The sequence below is a fragment of the Orbicella franksi genome, chromosome 14 (assembly GCF_964199315.1).
Source record: "Orbicella franksi chromosome 14, jaOrbFran1.1, whole genome shotgun sequence".
Taxonomy (NCBI): Eukaryota; Metazoa; Cnidaria; class Anthozoa; order Scleractinia; family Merulinidae; genus Orbicella; species Orbicella franksi.
In genome coordinates, this window is record NC_138158.1 from 3,552,959 (window position 1) to 3,565,279 (window position 12,321).

Genomic DNA, 12,321 nt, shown 5'->3' on the forward strand with positions numbered 1-12,321 from the left:
ACACGCCAAACAACGTTTTTATCCTTCCATATATTAATCATTGTTAGTGCGCTATGATGTTTTAACACGCGCCAAGAAGAATTTTTTATTTATCGTGTCGATAAGCCAGTCCTTTACATTTGCAAATTTGCAATGCGGAAATGCTTTAACTGCTTTGCAATAAATATAGAATATATCGTTCATTAAAACCAGGCGCTCGGTTACTTGGGGAGTGCAAAAAGCAAGAAAATCACTGCACACAAAGACGAGGCCTCCCGTTCTCTTTCCATATGATCACCACGATTGCTACAGAATATAAAACTGCCCGAGACGGCCTGACCGTTCATCCTGTTAAACGCATCATAGCAACGGTCACTACAATCTCTAGAGAGATATGATCTCAACGACCAGCTGGAATTTTTTTTTCCAGTGATCCAAAAAGCCAGAAATCGTAGATTGTACCAGGTGTTAGTGAGATTCTCGAATTCTCGCGTGAACACTAAATCACTAAGATGATATATACCCCAAATTTATATAGGCCTTGTCCACACTACGCCGGAGAAATTTGAAAACGGAGATTTCACTCCGAAAACGCATCAAATGTTTTGCGTTCACACTACGCGGAAGAAAGCTGAAAACGCAACAATCACCGGTCATTTTGGATTAGTTGATTGTCGTGACGCCATCGTTTTCGAAAAGGGTCAGTTTTCAAAATGTTTTCCGTCTACACTAAAACAAAAAGACCGCGTTTTGAAATTCCTCCGGTTTGAAGAGCATTTTCGAAAAGCTCCGTTTTCGTGACGGATTAGTGTGAACGGTAGGCTTTACTGTAGAAACAAAGCTGCGTTTTCAAATTTCTCTGGTGTAGTGTGGACGGGACCTCGAAGTTTTTGTAATAGTATGTTCTTTAATGTAAACATCGAATAAGTAATGTTCTACTTCTTTATCAGCGCTCAGTAAAAATATGTTTGTAACTATTGGATCACATCTACTGTTCCCTCGTTGCCTCTTTCCTTCGTTTCTGTTGGTTCCTTCTCGTTCTCACTTTGTTAGTTTTGTCTCACCTATTACAATCGTAGGTCTGATTACGGCTAGCCTCCTACTCGGACGTCCGGGGGCTACTCCCTTCAATGGGCTAAATAGGTATGTGCGGCCCCAAAGGGTATGGGTTTTTAGCCGTTTTGGTCCTAAATAGGGTACCTGTATCGTTTTTGCGATTTTGGTAATAAATAGGGTATGGCTTTTGCCTTCTAGTCTTGATGTGAGTATGTTTTTAAAGAGAAGCTACTTTTTCATCATTATCGAAAAGACCATTAAAAGAAGCCCTTCACAAATTATGCTTAACATTGGTCTGAACTAGGGAACTAATTATAAGGCAGGTCTGAAACAGGGTTATTGATTTAAGGGTCAGGCAATAAATAGGGTACCGAAGTTTTGGTCAGGTCATTAACAGGTTAGGCAAAAACGCAGATTTCGGTCATAAATAGGATAAGGGTTTTGGGAAGTGGGCCGCACACCTCCACCCAATTTTTCTGGCAGTGCCCCTCCCCTCCTCTCTCTCCCCCCGGGCTCAGACGCTCGCTGGGCTTGTCACGCAATCCTCCTCTCTCGCGGGGAAGAAGGAGATTGCGTGACGAGCCTACAGAGCGAAAGCCTAGATGACTGTCACGGCCAAGTGTACCCTCATTTTTCACTCCCTCAATCGGTTAAAATTCTAACTACTGTAATTACCAAAACCATCCTCACTGTCTTCAGATGTACTAAATATTGTGTCAAAAATGTCTTTGCGCTCTTTCTGCGCCGGGTCAACAGATTTGTCGATAGCTGTGTATGCCATCGATCCATAAGTCCGCCTCTTGGGACACCGCTTCGGACATGCGCACCTGAACTTTCTCTCGAAGAATACCACTGCTTTGTACACAGTCAGGGCGCCTGCGTGAAGCGTAGCTACAATCAACAGCACTGAGCAGACGATGTCTGTAATGCTGTTAGAGTCCTGCAGTACTTGTAGTATGGCTATCACACACAGTATGTAAAGGTACAGAGACTCCACCACATTGACTCGTGTCTTTCTGTATGGTTGGAATATGCTGTGAACTGCCAGGATCAGCGCGCACACTAAGATCGTGATAACCTAAGAGAAATCAAATTTAGTTATATTCCATTTCACATATACGATGTACTTTATGGCTATGAATAAAACCGCAGTTTCGGTTTTTGCCAGTCACGTACTAAATGCCTCTCACTAACCAAGTTCGACGTCCTTACTGTAAGTTAAAGACCTAGTTTTTTCCCTTCGATTTATGGACCGTTGCGCTTGGGCCATAAATCGAATGATCCGTAACTTACAGTACGGACCGAGAAGACGAGGTTAGTAAGATATTTATTATACTGTGTGTCTAAAGGGTTCGGCAGCGATTTCTATTCACGCTGTACGGCTTCACATTTCAGACGCATCTCGAAAACAAAACGAGTCAATTTGAAATCGTTGTTAGCTTGTTAGCACGTTTTAATAAAAGATTTAAAGTAAAAGAAAGTTTTAAACTTTCACCTGCTATAAAAGTTACGAACACTTGAAACATTTAGCCAAAAAAAACAGATTTACATTTTAAAAGACCGTACAGCACAATACGGCTCGCTAAGTAGACCAATCACAACATGCGTAGTAACTGAGACATATAATAAGTAGTATTACATCTCGTTGCTATAGCAACAAGATGATGTGAAGCTTACAACGAGCAAGTTCTCGCTAAAAGTCTTGCATACAGTTACTGACGTTTGGTAAAACGTTGTGAAGACAACTTTGTGGAACTCACAATCCCCTTATTTGGTTACTTGAAATAGTGCATATTTTTATTCACCATACGTTTAAAGGGAACAACTTGAGTTATCTTGAAATATTACGGGAATTGAGGAAAAACACCTTACAAACTGGCAAGACGATGATTGTGATAAAAGAAGAAAGATGGCAAAATTTACCATGTTTCTTCATTCCTCAACATGCATTCATACTGAGGAGTATCAAGGACGCGTGTCACCTATGATCCTAGTTAACATGAGTCTATCCGAAGCTCAGTGGTTAGTGCGCGAGTGGTGTTTTAGAATCTCGTCTGATACAACAGTTCTTTTTTTCGTTCCGCGCACATGATCAAAAAATACATCATTATCTAGACGATGATGATCGTGACTCCACGAGTACATGGAAGCAAGAAAAGAACGATTTCTATTTCATTCATGAAATACTCACTCGAAGCATTTTTCTTCGTTTTCAAAAAGTTGTAATGAGCTAAAATCTTGGACATATCAAATGAAAAATTAAGACCACCCATCCCCCATTTCAGTGATAGAAGAAATGGCTCGTTTTCGGTGTAGCGCCAGTTCATCATTGATTCGGGGGGAGGGGTGGTTTTATTTCTTATTTTATTCTGACCAAGATTGTAGTTTTAAGTGAAAATTTTGTGTGCTTATACGAAAACTTGCACAAATGAAATTGTAAATGCAACTGCTGTCCTCGTAAGTTAGTTGTAAGTGCGAACCTCGCTCACCTGTTTTGTAAACCAATGGGGAATGAACGAGTACGTGGCCATCAGCACTACTCTTCTCAGCATATCCACTGACCACCACCACCGGCAGTGCGGGCGCAGACCATTAATCAGCGTGTTAACATACTGTGGATCAACCCTCCAGTAACCTTTGGTCAACACAAGTACAATAACAGGCAGAGGAACAACCAGGCCAACGAGCACAGAGACGGCCAGAAACGACATTGCTAAATGTTCCCCTTTGAAGCACTCTACATTCCCGTCGTAAAAAAAGACAAGTTTTTCACCAACCCTGGGACAGTGTAACAGCATGAAGGTGGTGACAACGAGATAGTTATAAACAAACAGTGTCATAAGCCAGAACGACTGGAGGCTGGAGTGCTTGCGCAGTTTGAATCTCACGAGATAAAAGTTTGCACTCAGTACGTAAGATATTAGAAAGACTAAAAGGATCACAAACGGCATCAGGTAACCGATGGCAACCGCATACAAATTGGTCATCCCCTTTATGATGCAAATGTGTAAAAAATATACGAAGGGACTGCCAAAATTCAGTGTGTTGCCAACAAACAACACTGTTTCCCCGACAACGCTGTTCGGTTCGAAGACAAAGGGGAGTACTTGGAAGAAAAACAGGGGACCTCGAAGTTCGCTAGACATGCTGGGATTGAGTATGATGATGACGACGCACACTACGACCACGAAGATGACAATAATGGCGATTATCCAAACACTGCTGTCACATTCCAGACACTCGTCCGATCTAAAAGAGAAATTCAAAATCGACATCAAACAAAGCAGGTAAGGATAAAGTCTACTTACGAGCCAAGTGGCTCATCAGCCTGGAGCTTATCCCGGTTTCAGTAGCATGAAGCGACCAGGAGTATTGGTACTCTCCCCTGGATAGGATGCTAGTCCATCGCGGGGTTACCCTCAGCATTAAATTCGCCGGTACCTATTTATACACCTGGGTGGAGAGAGGCACTGTTAGAGTAAAGTGTCTTGCCCAAGAACACAACACAATATACTCGGCCAGGGCTCGAACCCCGCCCGCTCTCTCCGGAGACGAGCGCACTAACCATGAGGCCACCGCGCCTCCTAAAATTAATACAGTGGAACCCCGCCTTCTGGTCACCTCGTTAATACAATCACCTCGTTATTACGGCTACTTTTATTTTTGTCCCGGCGAAACGCCCATACATCTTTTAAAGAAAATCCTGTTAAGGTGGCCACTCCGTTAATACGGCTATATATAGCTAACAGCCATACTCTGAAATCCCGACCTGTATATATTCCTTTTAATAAGGCCACTGGAACCAGTTATGTTCATTGAAGTTTCTATATTTTTATATCTCAATTCCGGATGATTATTAAAGAGCAGACCATAGTTAACTATGAACAGATCCGGGTTGTTTGAAAGGTGGATAACGCTATCCACCAGATAAATCACTATCCAGCGGATAGCGTGGTTCTTTTGTTAAGATCCAGCCTTCGAACAACTGCGGCCCAAAAGTGCAAGTTTGATATATCTGCCACGAACGTCACTAAAAACAGACGAGCCATGAAATTTGACCCTAACCCGTTGATACGGCCATCCCGTAATACTGCTAAATTTTCATGGCCTGTTGGTGACCCTATTAATGGGGTTCCACTGTAAGTAAAGGAGATAATGCCTGGTCCTCAAACGGTTTGAGGTCGTTCGCTCCCACTCCCCTCATTCCCGTCAGACGAGAGTGACAGCGAGCGACTTCGGAACGGGCGAGCGATTTTTCGCACGATGATGGACTTCAGGACTTCATGCCACTACTTGGTTGATTTGTGTGAAAGAAACGTCCTACAAGCAATAGCTGACAGGCGTATTTAAAGAATTCTTAAGCTCCAGTTAAGTATTACGAATAGAAGGACTATCACATTTTCAGAAGCAAGTAAAAACGCCCTATTCGGCTTTCACTACGTTACGTGAAGTATGTTATCTTCCGTACGTACACAAAATGCGTTTCCATGCTTAACACACAACTTCCTAGAGGTTTTCAACTAAGTGTCATGGACATAAAACTAAAGTTATCTCTCTGGCCAATGAAAAAGTGGCATAGAAAGTCCAGTGAACCAATCAAAACTCAATGAGTGCGAGACTACGCTCTAACCAGTCAAAATTAAAACCAAAACGAAAACCAAATGTATTTGCTTGGCCAGACTGGTAACTTTGCTCTTAGTTCTATAAAACAGTTTTCAATTGAGCGTCGTAAAACCAAAACCAAAGTAATCACTTTAGCCAATTACAAAAGACACGGACAATCCAGTGAACCAATCAAAACTCGAAGTTATTACATGTAGCTGACGCAAAGCGCGGGAAAACGTGCGTGAGCGAGTCACGATTGGTTTTGGTTTTAATTCTGATTGGATGAAAAAGCGGCGCGAATTTTTAAACCAATCCTGTCGCTTAGTTGATGCAAAACCAATTACTTTTCGATAAGAAATCACTGTAGGAGTAAATGTTATAAAAAAATATGTTTTGTACTAACCTTAATCCTACAGTGAGCCCGTGTTTACATTTGCCACAGAGTACCCCTGTTCGATTATGGTCACACTGATCATCAATATGATCTGGGTTGAATATACATCCGGGTAAGTCTCCTTCAGTCACGCAACGACAGTAGTTTGGTGGACAGTAGTACGTTACCAGGCGACCATTGACTTCTCCACCCCAGTGCCCCTCCTTCAAATACACTGTTCGCGCATTTTCATTACATCTGTGAGTAGAGGGAATAACATAGTTAATCAAAGAATTATACTGCTGGGAAGCTAAAGGTACATGATGTGCCACCAAAATCTCAAAACGAGCACTAAAAGAAATGTATGGAAATCGGTAAGGAGAATTTATGTTTTGAGCTTAGGAATAAGGCGTCACCTTAACACTCCCTCGATCTTTTTATCACAGATACATTTTGTGCTTTCAAACTTGAATCCTGGTCGGCACGGAATGGCGGTGATTTTAAACGAGTATCTGTTCTTCAGTGTGGAGAACACATCCTCCAGCTGAAAGTGATGGACGGTGTTGTTCTTGATCTCTTTGTACAGAGTTTCATTTGCCAGGCGGTACGTGAAGGGGAAAGACTGATTTGTGACAGGCGATAACAAGTGCATGATGTTATCTAGGCGAAGTTTGGGGGTTCTGTCAGACACACCCACTTCGGTCAAAGTCGCGATGGTGAATATTGTGTGGTTGAGTTCATCGTAACCTTGGATGTTGAGCGAGATATCTTCACCAGGCGAGACCTGCAAGCAGAGGGAAAAGAAAAGTGTCTTAACTACAATATTAAAACCTTTGACGCAAGCAAATGTCTCGCGCGCATAACACGATTTTCAAAATTTCTTGGGTCAAGTGCGCTAAGAGAGATTTCTATCACCCTGTCTCTCAAAACAGAGGAGGAGGAAGGCAGGAGGTGGGCGAATTAACACGAATACGCTTCATAGTGAAATTGTTAACAATGTTATCAGTATCCGAAGAGGTTTGTATGGGATTTTAGTTTCCACCCAACAGTAAACGATAGCGCGTTTTCGCTAATTAAAACAAGGCTTTCTCTACCACCAGTGATAGAAATGATGAATCACTGATTTTCAGCTTACCCATGTACCAAAAGTAATTATATTAAATCCCACCTTTAACTTTCTTTCTTAAATAAATCCCGTTTTCTGTCTATCTCAAGGCAAGCCCCACCCCCACCCCCACCCATTTCCAAAGAGGCGTCTGAGTCAACATCTCCATCATCTTTCGTCAAGGACAGGTAATTTAGGTATGGCTTTAGAACTATGTCATTTACTTCTCATCTGAGCTCTTTTGAATATTGTTCTTAACTTACAAAGCTCTGAATGGGCTGGCCCCCGATTACATTAGAGACCTACTGCGATTTAATATTTCTGGTCGCACACTAAGATCTTCAAAGAACAGGTTGCTTGATGAGCTTAGAGCAAATCTTAAAACGTATGGTGAAAGGGCTTTTTCCGTGGCGGCACCAAGGCTCTGGAACAAACTACCCCTCCAGATCAGACTTTCATCATCAGAGGCAGTTTTTAAGGCTAATCTTAAGACTTATCTTTTTAAGCGTGCATTTGATTTGTAGTTTTTTACTTTTTATTTGCAGTCTAATTGTATTATATAGCGTATTTAATTCTTACGATTTTAACTTTTAGGATTTAGGATTTTTGGTTTTTAAAGGATTAGGATTTTAATTTTAGGATTTTAAACTTAGGACTTTCATTTTAAAGTATTGTAAAGCGCCATGGACAATTAATGGAAAAAGGCGCTATATAAATGTATATTTATTTTATTTATTTACTTATTTATTTTGTATTAAAGGACAACCTCGTTCCCAGGGTCTTCTCTCTACCTCGAGGTAGAGCGAGGACCCTGGGAACGAGTTTGGTTACCCACCATTATTTCTGTGTCATTGTTTCCCTCGTATTTAAAGTGGTGTGTATCAGTTGCTATGTCGTATTCTGGTCCCTGTAACGGCTTGAATGTCTTAGCAGGGTGGATAGAGTTGCCGCGATACTCAAATGCATTATTCCAGCGGACTGCCTTGTGAACACTGTAAAATGGATATTCCTCATACCACAGACATGCGCTCAATGTCGAAATGTAGACGGCAGCACCCTTGACCTTTGCCTGGTTCTGGATAAATGACACCTTAGCCTAGTCGGAAAAAAATATATTTTGGTCACCGTTCGCTAGTTACGCATAAACGCTGTATCGTATTTACAGAAGCTTAACCCTTTGAATACCAAACTTTCGCCAAAAGTACCGTTTTTAACCGTTTAGTCAGGTTTTTTAGCTGCCATGACACTAAATAAGCCTACGTTTTGCTACCATTGTGCCTAGGCCTAGGCCTAGGCCTAGCATAGTACTACTATTTACTTATCAAGAATATCTGATGACATTTAAATTGATGACGTCACAAGTGGTACAAAGAGCACGACCATTAATTAGGCACATATGCGTAGTTGGTATTCAAAGGGTTAATACAATTACATGAAGCCTACGTAGCGAGCGTTCCCAGACGAAGAGCTTTTTCCGAATATTCTGGCCGCGCACAGAGCGAGAGCCACAAACTTCGATGAGGCAGGGGCGAGCCCTCGCTCCGTCGATTTTTTCTCCCGCTCTAATTTGCGCGTGGCCAGAATGCACAAAAAAATCTTCGTACGGGATCGCTTTCCACGCGGGCCAAATTACACGTATTCCGCTTCGAATGCCTTTTTGTGACATGTTCGTCTCTTCTCTAAATGCCGTATTATTTTTAGTCACCGTTCGTAGCTATATTGTATGTATATATTCACTTAAACACTGTCTCGCATTGACAGAAGCTTACTACAGTTACAAGCATTCCGTCAAATGCTCTGTTGTGACATGTTGAGTTTTTGACGAGTCTTCTAGATGTCGTATTATTCTGAGGTCAAGAAGTCATGATGGCTTCTCATCTTCTAGATAAATAATTTGTACGCACTTGCACATGCACGTTTGCTTCCAAGCTGTTCTAAGGTAAGAAAGGATTTTTTTTTCGAGACTACCGCCTGTATACGCATAGACAGACACCATTGAAAATGGTTCAATGTTGAAATAACATAAAAAAAGGCCGGAAATGTGTAAAATTATATACTATGTTCTGAAAATTCGACAGGCTAGGGTACACCCAACCCAACGGGCAAGTACCCCCGCCCCTACCCTCCAAATCCCCCAGCCCAATTTCTCTACTTCGTCCTTAGGAACTTACCTTCCATTTAGAAGGAGCTGTCTTGTCTTCGCTGTACGTCACAAAACAGTCTGGATTATACTCGTGAATAAACTCATACCTTGAGCCAGTTAGTACAACAATCGCACCACCAACGCCACTGGCGTAATTTTTGACAAAACGAAGCTCGCTCCCTGGATGCAGAATGATTTGGCTGGAGCTCAAGAACACAGCGCCACCATGAGAGCCCGAGTTCTGGGCGAACTGCAGAGACCCGTTCACAAGTATGCGGCCCTGTACGTACTCCACTGCCCCAGCACCGTGATTCTCCCTGAAAATATTTTTACCCGTGAATTTTACGTTCACCCTTAGACTTGTAAACGGGCTTGTGTACGTGCTGTATGTCGCGCAGTGGTGTTGTATTTTGCAGTCAATAAATTCCGGCATTTCAATGATCGGGATTCCAACGGGAAGTGCTGTATCTAGACGAACGGCGGCGCTGGCTAAACCACCGTTTCGATCGAAGGTAACGTTTTTAAACTGTATCAGCGATTGCGTGATTGTCACGGGGTAGTTAATTAGAAAGATGTTCACGCCGCCACCTCTTCTGGACCAGTTTTCACTGATAACGCAATGCGTGACACTAAACTTAGCAAAGGATGTCGAACCCCCAACAGTAACACTAATTCCGCCACCAGCTTGCGAAGCACTGTTTTTAACGAAGCTAGAGTTCCATACATTCATTGAATTGTCTGTTGCATATTGAGTGGTGGCATAAAAAAATCCGCCACCAAACGTAGCTTCGTTTTCAACGAAATAAGTTCCTTCCACTGAGGCTCTACATGAGCGCGCCTCGCCAATGAAAGCGACGAATAAGCCACCGCCTATAAGGCTCAGCCCAGGGAGACTGAAGGGAGAAGTGAGAGGAATAAAGTTCTCAGAACCATTGACCGTAGCTGAATTAGCTGTAAAGTTTGTGTTTCTAATGACAAGATTTAGATTAACTGCGTGTTCAAACACAAACCCTGCCCCCCCGGAGATGGAGATGGTGTTCGGAGTGATATGACTTTCTAAAACCATAAGCTTCTGCAAATTTGAAGTATTGTTTAAAAAAAGGCATCCCTCCATAGTTACGCCACTGTCGAATGCGTTAATACCAGAGCGATCGTTGTCTTTGAATGCACAGTTTGTGAAGGAGATGTTGTCAGAGTTCCAAATCATTACAACAGCAGCTGATCTTGGAGTAAACTGCTGAAACTCAATGTTCGAAACATGGATGTTATACGCGGCGTCCATTGTTATACTCGACGACTCATTTGCACCGCGTATGACGGTGTAAGAGTTTTCGGCAGATGTTATATAGACGCGCCTATCCTTTCGAGATTGCAAAATCTCAACGTCATTTTGCAAATCGTAGTATCTGTCTTGCATGTGAAATTTGAAGACGGTTTCCTCGCTAAACTCGGCATCGTTTAGGACTTGCAATGCGTAACGGAGAGATGCACAAGGAATGCTTATATTTGACGATCGCAGGCAAGTTGCTCGATCGACGCCGTCCTTTTGGGAGACAAGAACCTTCACTGAAGAAGCACCAGAAGCCAACAGTGCTAGTAAGACACACAGGAACATGGTAAAGATTCTTGAGTTGTCGAAGATTACTTCTTTCTTCCTTTCGCTTCTTGCCTCTAGTCCTGTTCAGTGATGATTTTGGAAGTTTATGCGAAGTTATATCATTAATCTAAGTGATTCCGTGTGTGAAGTTACGAAATCTATGGCGTTCTGGAGTCTTCGGTCTTTCTCTGATTATTCCTGTCTTGTATCTTTTACTTGTTCGAGAGCGTCACGCAATGGCGGGCGTACAGGTCAGCATTGTTTTATTTGCTTCTACGAAGAATAGGTGTTGACAGCTCATCGGCAGTTTTGAAGGCGCTGTTAGTCATGTGCTCTGTTGTCCCATGACTCCCATTCCGTAGAAAGCTGTCATAACACATTACAAATAAACACCTATACACACTACTATTCTTTTCTTTTACTATTCGTAGAAAAATAATTTGATAAATATTCGGCCGTAGTAAATAAAAGGTTCAGGTCGGAGGTTCAGACGGTTCTAGAAAACAATGAGAGAAAACTGAATTATTAGAAAGGTCTTTTACAACCTTTCCAACTGAATCAAACTCTGAACGTGCTTAACGGATGACATGTAAGTATTTTAAAGGAGTTACTCAATCTAAGATCATAGAAAAGGGAAACGGAGGCCTTGTTGTTGGCACGTGAACGGAGTATCATTTTTCATAGTTACCTTTTCTGTCTAAAATGGTAATAAAACAGAAAGGGTGTGGCCTCGTAGTTGGGTACCCCTCCCCCTCCCCAGGTACCCTGCAAAAAAATGTTTCTGGCCAGTCTTCACTGCAGATCGATAGACTATTTTAGAAGGATACAAGGACCTCTCTCGTATTGATCGCTGGCTTTTCAAGTCTTCTCCATGATCGCTTCATGAATAATTGTGAAAGAGCATAGGGAAGAGAATCAAAGAATGAGCGCTGACGACAAATCATGAGTCCAGGGATGCTCCGCTTGTAAGAATTTTGGACCAAAAAACATGAAAAATTGAAATCTAAAATAGGGTCAGCAAAATCCAGTTTCCGGAAGACGTGGCGCCAAGAGTAAGTTAAACCCTGTTTCAGAGGTGCAAAATTCAAAGTGACAATCTTCCTGGTGCTACCGACCGTGATAAAGCTGAGCCACAAGAATTATGTTCTTACTTAATTTGCTAGAACTTCCAAATACAGTTTGCTCAAGAGACTATATCATGATGATCAAAGTCTCTCCGTTTGCCAGTTCACATGATTATAATTTCATTCATGCAATTCGCTGCTTTTGTTTTTTTTTTTCAAAAACAATAATTTTACGGCAATATCTGCCTACGGGAGGTCACCTTTTTAGTGTCAGAAATGGCTTTTAATGTTTGGTGGAACCATTTCTAAAAGACCTCGCATTCAGACATTCTACAATATTATTTTGCTGCTGAACTTTAGTATGTCGACTTAGGTTCTTGTCCACACTTATCCTAGTGA

General features: G+C 42.0%; 2 protein-coding genes across 2 annotated transcripts in view; one reads left to right on the forward strand and one right to left on the reverse strand.

Moving 5' to 3' along the window:
• Positions 1–12,321, forward strand: part of LOC145467895 (uncharacterized) — a 195,093-nt gene that overhangs the window by 12,102 nt on the left and 170,670 nt on the right. The gene's annotated exons all lie outside the window — the stretch shown is intronic.
• Positions 164–11,304, reverse strand: LOC145467900 (uncharacterized). Its single transcript, XM_081451528.1, has 6 exons — positions 9,290–11,304; positions 7,954–8,214; positions 6,430–6,797; positions 6,044–6,271; positions 3,525–4,284; positions 164–2,113 (listed from the first exon to the last, which is right to left on the reverse strand). Exons 1-6 carry the CDS (start codon positions 10,874–10,876, stop codon positions 1,694–1,696), a joined length of 3,624 nt encoding a protein of 1,207 aa, XP_081307654.1. The 5' UTR covers positions 10,877–11,304; the 3' UTR covers positions 164–1,693.